The 20,069-nt window shown below is 37.7% G+C and overlaps 1 protein-coding gene across 5 annotated transcripts in view; it reads left to right on the top strand.

Moving 5' to 3' along the window:
- Window positions 1-20,069, top strand: part of LOC130267390 (protocadherin gamma-C5-like) — a 571,493-nt gene that overhangs the window by 7,122 nt on the left and 544,302 nt on the right. For 2 of the 5 annotated variants that reach the window (XM_056517140.1, XM_056517135.1), the window contains exon 1: window positions 1,199-3,670. The exons of 2 other annotated variants lie outside the window; for them this stretch is intronic. In XM_056517140.1, the coding sequence (XP_056373115.1) occupies window positions 1,304-3,670 (2,367 nt within the window). In that variant the 5' untranslated portion in view covers window positions 1,199-1,303. Of the gene's footprint in view, window positions 1-1,198; window positions 3,671-12,135; window positions 14,594-20,069 lie in introns of those variants that run through there. One more of the 5 variants, XM_056517137.1, reaches the window with a different exon arrangement.

Genomic DNA, 20,069 nt, shown 5'->3' with positions numbered 1-20,069 from the left:
ATTTGTTAAATCACAAACCTTGGCTTTGAAATCAAAACAATCAAAATATTTATAGGACTTCATTTATAGAATCAAGATTTTTCTGCGTAAAGGGAACTATTTGTAAAAAAGTATTAGTGTAACAATCTTTTTTTATATATTTGTGCATTTCAAAAATATTTCTAAATCAATCACAATCTAGATAGACAATTTATACAACTTGGTATCAAAATAAATAAAATCTTTAATTTAAATTACAATATACTTTAGTAATATTAAAATAAAAATATTTTATTTTTTTTTTCAATTTTTTTTAGATTTTATATTTTATTTTATATTTTATTAATTAATTTTTTTACTGCCACAGAGTAAAGTAAACTATAACTCATGATCCCAGCAGATCTCAGGACTGACTTGTTGTGTAAAGGGCCCATTCTTTGTGTCTGCTGATGAAAATCAAATATACACGTACTTCTTGATATGGTTATTTACCCCCTCCCTTTTTCTGATGACATTCTGTTTTGAGAAATTTGACAAGTCTTTTTTTTTTTACCTGCGACACCAAAGTTTAAAATTTTTGAAAGATTCTTACCTCAATCCTTTTTAGCTTTTTTTTGTCTGTGTAATCCATCACATCTATGTGTATCTCCATATATGTGTATTATATTTGTCGTTTGACCTTTGTTTCTTAAAACTGAATTCATAGAAGTGTTCTTTCTTTTGTTTTTGAATTTGTGCTCTAAATTATATTATTTTTAAACATTAGTAAGAATCTTATACCTTTTATAAAAATTTGCATAATGATTTAACTGTATGATAGAATGACAGACAAGGAAGCAAATTAAAAAATGTATACAATTATAAATTTTTATTAAAATACTTATTTCCTGCAATTGTTGTCAAACAACAAAAAACTAAAATAAATTACTTTTAATTTGTCATGTAGAAAGAAAAATGTATAACACTGTAAACATATTATATTGAAGTAAAATAAAAAATATGTAATACTTTATTTATATGTATTATTTGTACTAGTAATAAACAATGTAAAATATTTTTAAAATTCTAAGACTTGTATTGTAGTTCCTATGTTTAGCCTCAAGATGTCATTGTTGGATAAGATGGTAGACAAGCTGAATATTCTGTGTGTAGAGCTGGTTATTCTTACAATATTCATATATAGCTGATCTCAGTGAAGGATAGGGATATTTGTACTCCTCCTCTTTATATTTGAATCATTTCCTCTTATGATTCTGGATTATACATTGCATTATTTATTGGATTTTTAAAGAAAAGCACAAGACTTTTTTCTTCTATAGACAACATGGCATGGCAAGTAATATTTCTCTATTTTACCTTATGTTCTGTGACTGTTGCTAATCCACTTCATTATTCAATTCTAGAAGAGATGAAGATAAATGCTGTTGTTGGGAATTTATTGAAGGATTTGGACTTAAATACTAATGAATTAGAATTCAGAAAATTGAGGATTGTTTCTCATAACATAAGGACTTATTTCAATTTGAGTTTAGAAAACGGTATATTGTATATAAGTGATAGGATAGATAGAGAAGAGCTGTGTGGGTCAGAGCACAGCTGTTTTATGGACCTTGAGATTCTGGCTGAAAATCCTGTGAATGTTTATCCTGTAAAGGTGGAAATCCTGGATATAAATGACAATTCACCAACATTTTTTAAGAATATGTTTGAATTAGGAATAAGTGAGTCAGCTTCCCCGGGTGCACGTTTTATCCTGGGAAATGCTCTTGATCCAGATATTGGGATTAATTCTTTACAGAGTTATACTTTGAGCCCAAATTCACATTTTTCTTTGAGAGAAAACGCTGACAGTGAAGGAAAAAAACATCCAGAGCTGATCTTGGAGCAAAGTCTAGATCGTGAAAAACAACAAAAATACACATTAATTCTGACAGCGTCTGATGGTGGAAAACCTATGAAAACAGGAACGGCATCAATAAAAATTGAAGTGCAGGATATGAATGACAATTATCCAGTATTTGGTCAGGACACTTATAGAATCAACTTGAATGAAAGTTCACCAGTCGATTCCCTTGTTCTTCAACTTAATGCAACCGACAAAGACGAAGGCTCGAATGCAGAAATAACATATTCCTTTAGTCATATTTCTGAAAAAGCCAGTAATGTATTTATCATGGATTCTAAAACTGGGGTCATAAAAACAAGAGAGGAACTTGATTATGAAACAACAAGAAGTTATGAGATGACTGTGGAAGCAGCAGATGGTGGAGGCCTCGCAGCCAAATGTACAGTACTAATACAAATAGTGGATGTCAATGATAATGCACCTGAAATAATGCTCGCTTCACTATCAACACCTATTCCTGAGGATTCTCCATCAGGGACACTTGTTGCACTAATTCATGTTAAGGATTTAGACTCGGGGGACAATTGTGAAGTTACATGTCAAATATCAGAAACCATAACATTTACACTGATTCCATCATCTAATAACTACTATAAACTTGTGACTGCAACTCCCTTGGATAGAGAGAAAAATTCTACGTATAACATCACAGTTATTGCTGAGGATGGAGGATTTCCTCAATTAGTTACTAAGAAAACAATTTTTATAACTATTTTTGATATCAATGACAATTCCCCACTTTTTGATAAACCATCCTATATTGCTTATATACCAGAGCATGCCCTTGTAGGAACTTCATTGCACACTGTCCATGCATCAGACCCAGATGACAATGAGAATGCTCAAATCATTTATTCCATTATAAACACTAATATAGATAATATTCCAGTCACCTCTTATGTTTCCATAAACTCAATGTCTGGAGTTCTCTATGCGCAGCGATCATTTGACTATGAACAGTTGCGGGAATTTCAATTCCAGGTGATGGCTAAAGACAGTGGATCTCCTCCTCTAAGCAGTAATGTCACAGTGAGGATATGTATCATTGATAAGAATGATAATGCTCCTAAGATCCTCTACCCATCAGCAGACGCTGAGGGATCAGCATTATTTGAGTTTATTCCTCACTCTGCTGAGAAAGGTTATCTAGTCACCAAAGTGATTGCAGTGGACGCTGACTCTGGACACAATGCCTGGCTCTCCTATCACTTACTACAGGTTCCTGATCCAACATTATTCATCATTGGTCAATATACTGGAGAAATCAGAACTGGACGAGAACTTCCAGACATGGATTCTTTGAGACAAAAGATTGTTGTTCTGGTAAAGGATAATGGAGTCCCATCTCTGTCATCTACAGTCACTGTAACTATGGTTGTAGCAGAAAGTTTTCAGCAGGTTTTACCAGAGATAAAGCGTCATCCTAGTAAATCTGACATCCCCTCCAATGCCACCTTCTACCTTGTTGTCGCCATAGCTTTAATTTCCTTATTGTTCATTATAACAGTATTGATAACAGTTATCTTTAAGTGTCGGAAGTCAAGGACACCACCATCATATGGAGCATATAGTAGAAATGTGTATCCTCAGTTCACCCTGGGATGTCCTTCTGAGATCAGTGATACAAGTTTACCTTTCCCATTCTCATATGATGTGTGTGTGACTCTGGACTCCAAGCAGAATGAAATTGCTTATCTGAAACCAGTGCAGAACGTCCCTACAGAGAATCTCATAGACACAGATGATTCTTTTGGTGGAAATGTTTCCACTAATCAAGTTACACAGGTAAGGTATATTTTCGAACTGTAGAAATGCTCGTGTTTTTTTGTAATGTTCTTAACCCCTTAAGTACGCAGGTTTTTTATTAATTTTGCACTTTCGTTTTTTTCACCTCACCTTCTGAAAATCTTAACACTTTTAACAATTTTCCACCTACAGCCCCATATGAGGGCTTGTTTTTTTGTGCCACCACTTTTACTGTGTTATAACATCGGTCTTCTACCACAACATCTACAACAAAACAAAAAATATATATTTGTAATTAAAAAAAGAAACACCATATTGTAACTTTTGGTGGCTTCCGATTTTATGCAGTGCACTTTTCGGTAAAAATGACAACTTATCTTTATTCTGTAGGTCCATATGACTAAAATGATACCCAAATTATATAGGTTTTATTTTGTTTTACTACTTTAAAAAAAATTGTTACTTTTTGTATTTGTACATGTTAAAAATGTCCTCTTCCAACTACTATAACTTTTATATTTTTACGTATACGTGGATGTGTGAGGGCTCCTTTTTTTTCCCTGTGATCTTTAGTTTTTGTCAGTACCAATTTTGTTTTCATGGGACATTTTTGATCGCTTTTTAAACATTTGTTAGGGTATATAAAGTTACCAAAGATACGCAAATCTGGACTTTGGTATTTTTTTATACTTATATGCCATTGATCACACAGTTAAATTAACATTATATTTTTATAATTCCAACATTTACAAACATGGCAATAGTTTTAGTTTTTTTCTTAAATTTTATTTTTTAATGGGAGAAGAGGCGTGATTCAAACTTTTATATGGAAGGGGTCAAATCACATTTAACCCCTATAGTCCCCCATAGGGGACTTTTGCGTGCAATCCTTGGATTGCATACACTGTTTAATGCTTTGTCATAGCATGGAATTGATCAATGTTATCGGTGCTCGATAACAAAGCTCGATACTCCAGCCTGATATGTCTGATTGAATGGCGGGAAGGCACCAGGACGTACATTTATGTCATGTATTGTTAAGGGGTTACAGGGAATGTATCACTTATTGTTTTTTTTCCTGTGGATAGGGGATAAGTGTTGTATCGCTGCAAATCTCCTTTAAGGGACATATATATACAGTACAATTACAATGTTGGCATTATGGCCATATTTGTTGACAGTGTGTGCAGTGATGGCCACTTTTCCTTAGATTTGCTTTGTGCACATTATTAAATGAAAAATATGGTCACATTTTATTGCTATTTTATAATTGTATTTGACAGCATAGCCTAACTTTTACTTTTATGCAATACTCTGCTATATATTTTGTGTGACAAAGAACATTTTCAAAATCTTGAAATCAAATTTCAAAATTTAAATGAAGGAGAAATGGAGTGGCTCTTTTTCCGACCACGCCCAATATAGACCTGGGCTGCCCAATCAGTACACCTATACCCACGGTGCACAAGGAAAATGTATTGCTATATGGTGGTGGTCTCAGTGGTCAATACTTCTAGCTGGACGTGTATCAATACCTTCTCAGTATTTTCCTCAGCAGGAATTAGTTTTTATTCTTATTGCTGCTGAGGAAAATACTGAGAAGGTATTGAAACGCGTCCAGCTAGAAGTATTGACCACTGAGACCACCACCATATAAATCCTGCCAACCACAGACTTTGCCACCTTACCTTCCACCACAACGCCAGTCCCGTGTGCGCGCTCATTAGCCACGAGGACGTGACCGGCATCGCCAGTGGAAGCGCTGGAGCACCCGTGTTTGGGACCCACCGCCACCTAACGCCGCCAGCTTAGGAGACGGCCGAGTCTCCGGTGCCGTTCTCTCCTGCTGAGAGAGACATCGTACCACACAGGCATACCATCGGATCACACGAAAGACTGCAGGAGAGATCGCAGTATCTCACACAGACTACGGTACCTGCCCTTCACAGACCGATGCCCGAGCGGTGAGCCTGTTCCATCTGTTACCAGCGGAGCGGTGAGAATACGAGTATCCCTTGCCACTTGCTACAATTAGCATCATCTACTAACTGTTTAAAAATATATTTCCTATATGCCGGTTATATAATTGAATATGGAAATAAAGTGACAGTCATTATTCATCTAAAGCATATCTAAAGCATACCTATACTATACCACACACCTGTTGCTAGTGGTACCTTCTGACTGTTGCTATAGGATACAGCAATCTGATTGTCATTTGTTACAACAGCGATTTTGGGACAATTCTCTGGATGGTTTTATTGCAGGACTAATTGATCATTGGACTTTGTGCTATAATTGCTATAGGCCATTATTATTAATATTTATAGGCGGTCCTATCATTATTTTTTTAATTACCTTTTTTATATACCATTTTATATTAGTTCTTATATTATATTTCTATATTCAGAGATTACCATAACTACACAAGGGCCCTGTGAGTTATTGGTATCCCTGTACATATATGTATTATTTTTAGAATAAATTAATTGAAATATTTTATTTATATCTGTGTCCTTAAATCCTTGACCTTGAGCCCCAACATTCCTCTTATTAATGATACATTTCAAAATTTGTTTAATAATTTACAACAACAACAACAATGATGATAATAATAATAATAGTAATGAAAATCAATATTGCACAAGGTGAGTAAATTTGAATGTTTTTGTGTAGTACAGTTATATTTGAGATTAATTAATATAGAATTGCATTTGTTACAAATCATATTCACTCAGAATTTTGTGAATCTGAACCTTTTTAGAAGAGTATCTCAAAATTGAAGCTCTAACTACTTGCCCTACATAGATTCACATCTCCTGCTTTCTTCTTCATGGTCCATACTGTACTGCTGCTGCTACGAGACCCTGCCCTGCATAGAATTCAAACCTAGGAATTCATACACATTTTCAAATTTATTTGGTCAAATTGGGTCTGGTGGGTCTTTCTTTATCTCTAATATTACACATGAATAATAAAAAAAGAAGTAAAAATGCATTTCCTTGAGCTTTAACATCTATTCATATCCCAGCATCAGATATGCAGTTATATTTTGGAGCTGCTTCTGATCCTGTGACATGCTTTGACATCCTAATCTGAAGGCACATTTGCCAAAAATCCCATGCAAGTCTATTGGACTTCCGATAAATCTCTAGCTCTCCAAATCAGGTGAAAGGATCAGAAGCGGTCCCAAAATATAAGTGCATATCCTGCCGCTAGAACAATGATTAGAGGTGTGCTTTAATATAAAAAATATTGATTGAAAATTGTAATGTTAATAGTGGGATTTTATGTCATATTATTATTATTATTTTTTTTAGCATCTTGCTTTATGTTGCTGTATCAAATATCATTTACTTTAGGTTTTCTAAAAGTTTTTCATATATAAGTTTATTCCTTTACATCCTTTGTGTCAGCTCTGTGACATATTTTATGGAATACTCTTGTAAATATTTTGTGTAACAAATAATGTTTTCACAATCTTAAAATCAAATACGAAGATGTGTTTAATAATTGACAATAATAAAATCAAGGTCATTACAAATTACATTTATAAATAATTACTTAAAAATATATTATATATAGCAATGTTTCTTATTGAACAGTTTTTTTTTGTAATACTTAAATAGGTCCTCATGATGGTGCTGTTGCCTAACTCTTCAGATAAGCTATCTGAACAGCATGTGGAGCTAGTGATCCTTTTATAATATACAGATATTGCAGATCTGAAGAAGAAACAAGGCTGTGTTTTTGCATGTCTTACTTATATTGTATTTTGGATACTTCTCTTCAGCTTTTATCTGTATCGTGATGTTTAGGGAACAGCTGCATGGATTAAGCATTTTACTAAACCTGGACATGGCATGGCAAGTACTGACTTTCTACTTTTATTTTTCTTTTGTTGATTCCATTCCGCTCCAATACTCAATTCTAGAGGAGCTTAGGCTAAATTCTATAATTGGGAATGTTGCAGAAGATTTAGGCTTGAATAGCAGCAACCTGAAAATGAGAAAATTAAGGATTGTTTCTCCTCACAACAGAAATTATTTCAATATAAGCTCAGAAAATGGCAATTTATATGTCAGTGACAGGATAGACAGGGAAGAGATCTGTGGGTCAGAGCAGAGCTGCTTTCTGGAAAATGAAATTTTAGCAGAAAATCCAATCAATGTTTTTCCATTAAAAATTGAAGTCCGTGATGTAAATGATAACCCTCCAAGTTTTTCTAAGGATAGCTTTACTGTGAAAATAAGTGAATCTGCATCGCCTGGAGCACTGTTTATTCTTGGGAATGTGCGAGATCCAGACTTAGGATCAAATTCTTTACAGGGTTATAGTCTAAGTCCCAATTCATATTTTTCATTGGTAGAAAAATCTGAGCCTGAAAAGGAATATCCAGAACTCATCTTGTTGCAGTCAGTGGATCGAGAAAAACAGCAAAACTATGAATTGACGTTGACTGCTTTTGATGAAGGAAAACCTTCGCTATCTGGAACTGCAACAGTCAGGATTGTGGTTCAGGATATAAATGACAATTATCCAGTGTTCAGTCAAAAGATTTATAAGGTCAGTTTAGATGAAAACTTACCACCTGGTTCTGTAGTTTTACATATGGTTGCTGTGGATAAAGATGAAGGATCCAATGCAGAAATCTCATATTCCTTCAGCCATATTCCTGATAATGCTAAGAAAGTATTCACTATGGATTCTCAAACTGGCCTCATCCAGACAAAAGGTGAACTGGACTATGAAACAACTCAGACTTATGAGATGACAGTGGAAGCTGCTGATGGTGGAGGCCTGGTTGCACAAAGTTCTGTCTTTGTACAAATTGTGGATCTGAATGACAATGCTCCTGAGATAACTATTGCATCACTGTCTACACCTATTCCAGAGGATTCTGCACCTGGTACTCTTGTGGCTTTAATAAATGTGAAGGATTTGGATTCCGGGAAATATGGAGAAGTGAACTGTCATATAACCGATACACAGGCCCTAAAATTAGTTCCATCATCCAATTCTTATTACAAGCTTGTAACTGCAGGTCCACTTGACAGAGAAACAACCTCAGAATATAACATCACCATTATAGCAGAAGATGAAGGTTCTCTTCCAATGGTCTCAAACAAAATAGTTCATATTACTGTTTCGGATATGAATGACAATCCACCAGTTTTTGGGAATCCCTTTTATATTTCCTATATTCAAGAGCACACCCCAGCAGGAACATCAATACAGAGCATCCATGCATCTGACCTAGACGAAAATGAGAATGCTAGGGTCACATATTCTATTATTAACAAAAATATTGATGACATTCCAGTCACCTCTTATGTTTCCATCAACTCAATGACTGGAGTTCTCTATGCCCAGAGATCATTTGACTATGAACAGTTGCGGGAATTTGAGTTCCAGGTGAATGCTAAAGACAGTGGATCTCCTCCTCTAAGCAGTAATGTCACAGTGAGGATATGTATCATTGATAAGAATGATAATGCTCCTAAGATCCTCTACCCATCAGCAGACACTGAGGGATCAGCATTGTTTGAGTTTATTCCTCATTCTGCTGAGAAAGGTTATCTAGTCACCAAAGTGATTGCAGTGGACGCTGACTCTGGGCACAATGCCTGGCTCTCCTATCACTTACTACAGGTTCCTGATCCATCTCTTCTAACAATCGGCCAATATAATGGGGAAATCAGGATTGGGCGAGATCTTCCAGATATAGAAACTCTGAGACAAAAGATTGTTGTTCTGGTAAAGGATAATGGAGTCCCATCTTTGTCATCTACGGTTACTCTGAACTTAGTTGTGGCTGAAAATTTTCAACAAGTTGTGCCAGAGATAAGACCCCAGCCCAATACCTCAGGAACTGCTCCTAGTACAACATTCTACCTTATAATAGCTATAGCCCTGATCACTGTGCTATTTATTGTGACAGTGTTGATCGTGGTCCTCTTTAAATGCAGAAAAAATCCTATGACCTCTTTTGATGCTTTTAATAGAAATGTGTATCCTCAGTTCACCCTGGGATGTCCTTCTGAGATCAGTGATACAAGTTTACCTTTCCCATTCTCATATGATGTGTGTGTGACTCTGGACTCAAAGCAGAATGAAATAGCTTATCTGAAACCAGTGCAGAACGTCCCAACAGAGAATCTCATAGATACTGAAGAAGCAGGCCTTGGGACTGATTCTAGAAATGTCAGCTTGTCTACAAGCAACAATGTCCAGGTATGAAGCATTAAGTTATAGAAATAACAGTGTCTTACATCTAAATTTTGGTTCAATATGTTGTTTTATAATATTACTTGTCCTTTTTTTTTTTTAAATGTTTATTATACAATACTTTGCTTAAACATTTTAGTACTGTCACATTACTTTATCACTTATCTCTAGGAAAGATGAGTTTATTGGGGGTTGCATAAACAGTGCAGTCCTATGAGCTATGCTATATAACCAGGACTTAAGTCCTGCAGGAATGTGTGGGAAATTAGTTCTTGCACTTTTTCCATAGCAGGAACACCATTCCCATTAGCAGAAGTCCTGCAGGACCAGTGAAAATCTTGGGTGAGATCCCAAACTTTTTTTTCCCAGGACTTGATCCTTGTATATAACCTATTAGCATAAAAAAACGCACATGTATGGGATTTTGCCATTAATGGTGTATGGAGCGGGCTGGGGAGTCAAGCCCACTCCATATCAGGCAGCTTTATCTTTCTTGTCAGTTGCATTCCCCTGCTTTGAGCCCACAAACTAAGCATACTAATGCACAGAGAGGACTGCTATGCTTAGCAACCTAATAGAGAGGTGTTTGTGGGCTTATGCCAAGAGAGTGCAAGAGAGTAGAAAAATAAAAATCACAAATTGGGAATCAGTGTCTTTGACCAACACTGGGAATGGAGGGTAATGCCTACACTGGAACATACATTCAGTGATGTCACTTGTCGTCAGCTCATGCACGAGAGCTGAGAAGTAAGGAGGCAGCCCGGCTGCTGTTTTGAGTGGGAAAGAAGGTGAGTTTGATTTTTTTTGTTATAATGGTGCAGTGCTGGGAACTGCCTGCCTACTGGTTAGAATATCTTCCTTATAGGGAGTAATGCCTGCCTCTGCCAACCAGGGGGGCTACCTGACTGATGGGGGTACTATTAGCCAACTGGGGGAATACCTCTCTATTAAGTGGACTATCTCCCTACTGGGGAGACATACCTGCCTAATTTAAGAATATAGCTGACTAATGGGAGAATACCTACATAATGGAGGAACTACAACTTATAGACATACATACCTACCTAATGTAGGGACTACCTGTGGGAGACATACTTAATGGTGAACCTATCTAATCAGGGATCCAGTTGCCTACCCACTTTTACTGTGCTGGGCACCAAGGGAGGCCTTATTACTGTTTGGGGGCCTATAGGGGGTGAGATTTTATAGAGGTGGGATGCATATTGAAAAAGAAAGGAGTGTAAGTTTTTTTCCTGGCATACTCTGTATGGTGGCATTATTATTATTTAATTTCTGTATACTGGTAATATTGGTCTTAGTATACTCGTTGCTCAGTATGGTGGTAATATGTATGGCGATATTTGCTCCTTATACACTGGTATGGTTTGTTGTCTTGAAAATGGTCCTATGGTAGGACAGAAACGTTGCTGCTATGTGAGCCAATAAACCACTATTTTTTTTCACATATTTGAGGAGTGCTGCGCTTTTTCTACATCTATATATATATATATATATATATATATATATATATATATATACATTTTTTAAAATTAGTATGATTATTATTTTTTTTTCTTACCCCAAGGCTGCCTTTATCCTAGCCTAAAGCCAATAGCTACTATAAAAGCAGTATTGCATTATTCTGTGTATTTTTTTCAACCTAAAGCTATATGAGCATGGGTTATGAATCATAAACCATGGCTATGTAGCCAAAACAAAATTCCAATGAGTTTTAATTATTACCTGAGGTACACAGTGCATACTTTTAGTTTACAAAAGGAATTTTTACATAGCATATAACTTTATATACCCCAGCACTGCCAATGCCCAGCGGCTGCCATAATAACCAGTTAGCAAGATAACAGGGGACCGTACAGCAGCGGCAACTATCACTTAGCCTTTTCTAACTAGGGTTAAATGACCCTGATAACTGATGCCAGTTTGGACACCGCATTTACAGTGGTCTGTGTTAAAGGCTCACAATGTGAATTAATATTGTTATGTACAAAATAATCTGTTTTATTACAAATGCAAACAAAGTATGACAGAGAAAATGCATATATTTGAAAAAAATTATTTAATTAATCATGTAGTTTTAGGTTCCTAATGTTGATTTTTGGATGCATTGTATTGCAGTTCCCACAATAAGCCACATGATGTCACCATTGGATAAGATGGTAGACAAGCTGAATATTCTGTGTAGAGCTGGTGATTCTTACAATATTCATATATAGCTGTTCTTACTGAAGGATAGGGGCATTTCTACACCTCTTCTTTCTATTCGAAAAATTTTACTCCTAAAATACAGCCTTATACATTGCAGTTTTCCCTGGACTTTAAAGAAAAGCTTTCTCTTCTATAGACAACATGGCTTGGCAAGTAATATTTCTGTGTTTAACCTTATGTTCTGTGACTGTTTCTAATCCACTTCACTATTCAATTCTAGAAGAGATGAAGATAAATGCTGTAGTTGGGAATTTAGTGAAGGATTTGGGCTTAAATACTAATGAATTAGAAATCAGAAAATTGAGAATTGTTTCTCATAATATTAGGAATTATTTCAATGTGAGTTTAGAAAATGGTATATTGTATATCAGTGATAGGATAGATAGAGAAGAGCTGTGTGGGTCGGAGCAGAGCTGCTTTATGGACCTTGAGATTTTGGCTGAAAATCCTGTGAATGTTTATCCTGTCAAGGTGGAAATTCTCGATATAAATGACAATTCACCAACATTTTTTAAGAATATATTTGAATTAGGAATAAGTGAGTCAGCTTCCCCGGGTGCACGTTTTATCCTGGGAAATGCTCTTGATCGAGATATTGGGACTAATACTTTACAGAGTTATAGTTTGAGCCCAAATCCAAATTTTTCATTAGGGGAAAAAACTGACAGTGAAGGAATCAAACATCCAGAGCTGATTTTGGAACAAAGTCTAGACCGTGAAAAACAACAAAAATACACATTAATTCTGACAGCATTTGATGGAGGAAAACCTATGAAAACGGGAACGGCATCAATAATAATTGAAGTGCAGGATGTGAATGACAATTTCCCGATATTTAGTCAGGACACCTATAGAATCAATTTGATTGAAAATTCACCAATTGGTTCCCTTGTTCTTCAACTTAATGCAACCGACAAAGACGAAGGATCCAATGCAGAAATTACATATTCCTTCAGTCATATTTCTGAAAAAGCACATGATGTCTTCACTTTGGACGTTCAATCTGGAATTATTAGAACAAAAGGAGAACTGGATTATGAGTTAACAAAAATCTACCAGATGACTGTGAAAGCTAATGACGGTGGAGGCCTTCTTGCTAAATGTACTATAATAATTCAAATAATGGATGTCAATGATAATGCACCTGAAATAATGCTCGCTTCACTATCAACACCTATTCCTGAGGATTCTGCATCGGGGACACTTGTTGCACTAATTCATGTTAAGGATTTAGACTCAGGAGACAATGGTGAAGTAACATGCCAAATATCAGAAACCATAACCTTTACATTGATTCCATCACCTAATAACTACTATAAGCTTGTGACTGCAACTCCCTTGGATAGAGAGAAAAATTCTATGTATAACATCACAGTTATTGCTGAGGATGGAGGATTTCCTCAGTTGGTTACTAAGAAAACAATTTTTGTAACTATTTTTGATATCAATGACAATTCCCCACTTTTTGATAAACCATCCTATATTGCTTATATACCAGAGCATGCCCTTGTAGGAACTTCATTGCACACTGTCCATGCATCAGACCCAGATGACAATGAGAATGCTCAAATCGTTTATTCCATTATAAACACTAATATAGATAATATTCCAGTCACCTCTTATGTTTCCATCAACTCAATGACTGGAGTTCTCTATGCCCAGAGATCATTTGATTATGAACAGTTGCGGGAATTTCAGTTCCAGGTGATGGCTAAAGACAGTGGATCTCCTCCTCTAAGCAGTAATGTCACAGTGAGGATATGTATCATTGATAAGAATGATAATGCTCCTAAGATCCTCTACCCATCAGCAGACACTGAGGGATCAGCATTATTTGAGTTTATTCCTCACTCTGCTGAGAAAGGTTATCTAGTCACCAAAGTGATTGCAGTGGACGCTGACTCTGGACACAATGCCTGGCTCTCCTATCACTTACTACAGGTTCCTGATCCAACTTTATTCATCATTGGACAATATACTGGAGAAATCAGAATTGGACGAGATCTTCCTGACATGGATTCTTTGAGGCAAAAGATTGTGGTTCTGGTGAAGGATAATGGAGTCCCATCTCTGTCATCTACAGTCACTGTAACTATGGTTGTAGCAGAGAACTTTCAGCAGGTTTTACCAGAGATAAAGCGCCATCCTAGTAAATCTGATATCCCCTCCAATGCCACCTTCTACCTTGTCATCTCCATAGCTCTGATTTCCTTACTATTCATTATAACCGTATTGATAACAGTTATCTTTAAGTGTCGAAAGTCAAGGACACCACCATCATATGGACCATATAGTAGAAATGTATATCCTCAGTTCACCCTGGGATGTCCTTCTGAGATCAGTGATACAAGTTTACCTTTCCCATTCTCATATGATGTGTGTGTGACTCTGGACTCAAAGCAGAATGAAATTGCTTATCTGAAACCAGTGCAGAACGTTCCTACAGAGAATCTCATAGACACTGATGATTCTGTGGCTAATATTGTGTCCACTGAACTAACTACACAGGTAAGAAAAGTTTTAAGATTTTGTTGTTGATGGTGAAAATGTTTTTACCAAACTCTATTTTAAGGACTATAAAAACTATTTGCATATGCTTTATTTATTGTTTTACAGAAATAGCTATAGCATGTATGAAAACACCTCCCATTAATTACATTTTTAAAAGGGATATCCATAAATAGAAAATCAATGCAAAAAAAAAAAAAAAAAACAGCACCACATCTGTCTTCTTGTTGTCTGTGATATTATGATTTGGCTGCATTCACTTCAGGGAAAATGAGCTGCAATACCACACACAACCTGAGTTTAGGTGTGGAGCTGTTTGTTTTTTTAAAGAAATCAGCTCTGTTTTTAAATCCTGGATAACCCTGATCCTTTGTTTCCCTGAGTCTGAAATTTGTAAAAATTTTATCTACTGGTGGCATACAATTCATTTCTAAGGGACATATATAACTATTAAAGGGGTACTCCGGTGAAAACCTTTTTTTTTTTTTTTTTTTTGTTAATCAACTGGATCCAGAAAGTTAAACAGATTTGTAAATTACTTCTATTAAAAAATCTTAATCCCTCCTGTACTTATTAGCTGCTGAATACTACAGTGGAAATTCTTTTCTTTTTGAAACACAGAGCTCTCTGCTGACATCATGAGCACAGTGCTCTCTGCTGATATCTCTGTCCATTTTAGGAACTGTCCAGAACAGCATATGTTTGCTATGGGGATTTCCTTTTACTCTGGACAGTTCCTAAAATGGACAGAGATGTCACCAGAGAGCACTGTGCTTATGATGTCAGCAGACAGCTCTGTGTTTCAAACGGAAAATAATTTCCACAGTAGTATTCAGCAGCTTATAAGTACAGGAAGGATTAAGATTTTTTAATAGAAGTAATTTACAAATCTGTTTAACTTTCTGGCACCAGTTGATTTTAAAAAAAAAGTTTTTCACCGGAGTACCCCTTTAAGGACAATACTTCTGCAGACCCCATCTTTACATGTAACTATGTTATATCAACACAGAATTGGTAGTTAGGGCTTATTTATAAGTAGGAATTGTGGGGCATCTGCCTGGTGGTCCCCACCTTCATGGGTCTGTTTCATTTCTTGCATTTTGAAACAGTAAAACAACACTAACCCCTCATCATTACATGACCATGAGTGCACTATACCCACTACACAGGTTTACATTTTATTGGCACATTACATACATTACTTACTGTATGTGTGACATGCTTCTATGAGACTGTGCATGTGGCCAGTTTAGGGGAAATTTATCATGCCATGCCTGCGGCACAGTTTCTTTTGAATTCCTACATTTCTTTGGAGAAATGATGAAATTTACTCCAACATCGCCATTTATGCACAAAAATTTACGGCTTAAGAGGAATTATGCTGTTAATGCCAAAGGGGCATAAAGAAGGCCAGAATGAGGCAAAGAGGGGGCCTGGGGCACACCCCTCTAACATGAAAATTTAGGGCCTACTTGAGACCACTAAAGGCTCAGAAATATACACTGCCTTAAAGGGGTACTCCGGTGAAAAACTTTTTTTTTTTTAAATCAACTGGTGCCAGAAAGTTAAACAGATTTGTAAATTACTTCGATTGAAAAAATCTTAATCCTTCCCATACTTATTAGCTGCTGAATACTACAGTTGAAATTCTTTTCCATTTGAAACACAGAGCTGTCTGCTGACATCACGAGCAAAGTGTGCTCTGCTGACATCTCTGTCCATTTTAGGAACTGCCAGAGTAAAAGGAAATCCCCATAGCAAACATATGCTGTTCTGGGCAGTTCTTAAAATGGACAGAGATGTCAGCAGAGAGCAATGTGCTCATGATGTCAGCAGACAGCTCTGTGTTTCAAAAAGAAAAGAATTTCCGCTCTAGTATTCAGCAGCTAATAAGTACAGGAAGGATTAAGATTTTTTAATAGAAGTAATTTACAAATCTGTTTAACTTTCTGGCACCAGTTGATTTTGCAAAACTATATATTTTTTGCTGCTCATGAAGTGTGTAGGACTACGTAAAGAGGGGTGTGATTTTACAAAGGGGCGTTGTAGTTAAAATTTATGGCAGCTTCGAGCTGGCATAGATTTCTGAGGCTCCTATGCTCCTGTATGCTCCTGGATCTATTAAGGGGTATGCGCCTTTTGATAAAACCATTGCGATCCAACACTTGTGGCGGTGAGTATACAGAAGATTTTTTAACTCACCCCGGGGTATGCTCCCTGATGGGTGCTGACAAGCACCCTCACAGAAAAGTTGTAAAAAAAATAGAAGAATGTCCAGCGCAGATGAATGCATTTAAAAGCCAAGTTTTTGTAAATGTGCAGGACATCACAAACATGGATACAGAGTAACGCGTTTCAAGGGCTCTAAGTCATACACTGGTGGCTGTTTACTTAATACGGCATATTTTTTTAAAAACTGTCTCAAAGAAAAACTTTGTTGCCCAATAGCAACCAATAACAGCCCAGCTTTCATTTTACCACAGCATGCAGTATACTCATCTGTATTCCCGAATGGTCTACCACTGATCTCACTCAAGTTTTAAATAGATGAGAAAGGAAAATAACTTTAAGGCCTCATTCACATGTCGGAAGTTCCGGGCTGAATCCAGGGAAAAAATTTAGCTTGGAAATTACATTCCATTTTTAATAGGATTCTTCTGCACCATGCACGTGGCTGAATTTCCATGGCAGAGACATCTGCTGCAGAAAGTTCAATTCCGGCCTTGAAATCCCCTTGGAATTGCATCACCATCTATAAATTTGGCCAATTTCTGAGCAGTCCTAAAATCGGCAGTTCGGGAAGACATACCGCTGTGTGAACATAGCCTAAGGGTAGTTATGTAAGTTAATGATGTCTGAAAAGGATGTAAGTAAAGCACCACACAAGCAATGCAGCAATCATTCATATGGCCCTGCAAGCAAGATAATGGAGCCAAGTAATAGGATCCTTAAACGATCACCAATCTAATTCATTAGTACTATCATTGGGCACAGGTCTGCCCATGTAATGCTACCCTTAGCCTAATGTGTGTGTGGTAGAAGGTGTAATTTAGGGCAGATGGCATTAACCCCTTGTATTCATGATGCCAGGGCGTGGTTTATCCTCCATACTACCCAAAGGTATACCACTGGATCCTGGGCTAGGCAAGGGGCAAGAATGACTCCGACGCCAAGTTACAGACAATGGTAGCTTTACTGACTGACAGATGGAACAGTCTATACAGTTCAGCCAGGCCCACGGAGGTGACCAGTGACTTCAGAGACCTTAAGGGCTTGCTGGGACTTGCAGTATATTTGGACAATTTTAGTGCAGGCCACTCTGACTTGACAATAGATGACTGTGACTGACTTGACTTGAGACTGACTAAGCTGTGACTGTAGCTTACTTGTAGACTTGAAGGCTTGTGGCTGCAGGACAGACATGAGGCCTCCTATGGACTCCAGACACACTCTTAGGACTTGTCTTGGCTGGATCTCAGCAAAAACTCAGAGCTGAGCTCAAAGAGAGAGAGGAGACTCCTCCCAGGGCTTATATAGAGGAGACTCCGGTGGGGTCCCATAGGTCACCCTTAGGTCACACGGTCACTGATACCTCACGGGGTTACACTCACATGACAACTGGTGATCACGTTAACATTTCTTAAAAAATGACTCAATTTATTGTAATAACACTCTTATATACATTTTACAGTATAGCACACCGCAGAAAAAAAAAAAATATATATACATAAGGGGACAGATGTCGGGGGCCCAGGGGACCCTGCAGGGAGGCTGCTTGACAGGGCAGCAAGGGTACAGGGGTATAACTCCTGTACTGGGTCACAACATGTGTATTAAGACAGTTGAACTATCTTAACAGTTTTATGCATGGATTAAGGGTTAAGGGATTAAGGGATTATGGGTTAAAAAAAAAACACGAAACCCTTTTTTGTATGTTTGTAAAAGACCTGATTTATATAATATTATCTTCTGAAAATGCAGATGCCTTTAAGTATTTGATGATGTGTATGTAAAATATAAAGCTTTAGATTCTAGAAAAATTGGATTTCTGTGTTCATAATGTGTTATTTCAGTGCAGACAATTCTGATACAGATCTGAATTCCACCAGAAGAATTGATATGTTAGTTCTTAAGGTGGAATCATAAGTAAGAGCTAGGGATCGACCGATATCGGTTTTTTAGGGCCGATACCGATAATCGGTGCAGGTTAGGGCCGATAGCCGATAACTTATACCGATATTCCGGTATAAGTTATCGGCTATTTAACCCCCTGCGACACCGCTGCAGATCATTGATTTAAAGCGGGCGCTTTAAATCAATGATCTGCAGTGGCTTTTGCGGGGCCATAGGCCGCCACCGCCGCCACCCGCTTCTCTCCCCTACCTGCCTGGGTGCTCCGGGCCATCCATCCATCGTTCCTGTAGCTTCCGGGGGCGTTCCGGGTGGAGGGTGGTCCGGTCCGGGCTGTCCTTCTTCTCCGGCGGGCCTCTTCTCCACTCCGGGCAGGCTCCGGCCTAGTACGCTGCATAGACGTCGCTGCGCAGTGACGCCCGTGCGCAGCGATGCACCTGACGTCACGGCGTAGCGGCGTCTATGCAGCGTACTAGGCCGGAGCCTGCCCGGAGTGGAGAAGAAGACCGTGGGAGAAGAAGGACAGCCCGGACCGGACCACCCTCCACCCGGAACGCCCCCGGACACTACATGAAGGAAGGATGGCCTGGACCACCCCCATTACGGGTAAGTTTAATTTTTTTATTCACTCGGAGGGTGGGGGAGAGGCCCGACCGGTATAGCGGTATGGGAAAAAATCAATACCGGTATACCGCCTAGCGGTGGGGGGTGCGACGCGGTGCGGTGGGTCGGAGGTGCGGTGCGGCGGGTCGAGGGGGTGGCGGTCACGGTGCGGTGGGGGCGGTGCGGGGCATTATCGGCTTATCGGCAAGATAATTGCCGATACCGATAATGCCCAAAATCGGGATTATCGGCCGATAATATCGGCCATACCGATAATCGGTCGATCCCTAGTAAGAGCCCCAAAAGTCAGTGTGACTTTGTATTCTAGCACCAAATTCTGCTTTAAATTCCACAACAAAAAAGCATAAATTCTGCTTCATTTTAGCATGAGGCAAAATAATCATATTTCCCTGTGCACATACCTTAACAATACTGATATGTAGAGTGACTATGCTGCTATATTTATTGTACAGAGTACAGAAGATGTGTAGTATTTATACTGATGTGTTCTAAACTTGAGTAATTTCCTTCAGTTAGGTTAAATGAGAATTGGAAGGTGAAGGTACATGATGTTAGGGGAAAGGGGGTATGATTGAATCTCTTATAGATATATTATAGGATTTTATAAGACTCCGGAGGGAATTGTTTTTAATAAGAAACTAAATACAAGAATAAGGGAGTACAATCTGAGGTTAGTTGTGAAAATAAGAAGAGCACCATGAGAAAAGATTGGTAGATAGTT

The sequence above is a fragment of the Hyla sarda genome, chromosome 4 (genome assembly GCF_029499605.1).
Source record: "Hyla sarda isolate aHylSar1 chromosome 4, aHylSar1.hap1, whole genome shotgun sequence".
NCBI classification, from domain to species: domain Eukaryota; kingdom Metazoa; phylum Chordata; class Amphibia; order Anura; family Hylidae; genus Hyla; species Hyla sarda.
Note: the sequence above shows the minus strand (reverse complement) of the source record. Positions and strands in the feature narration are given on the sequence as shown.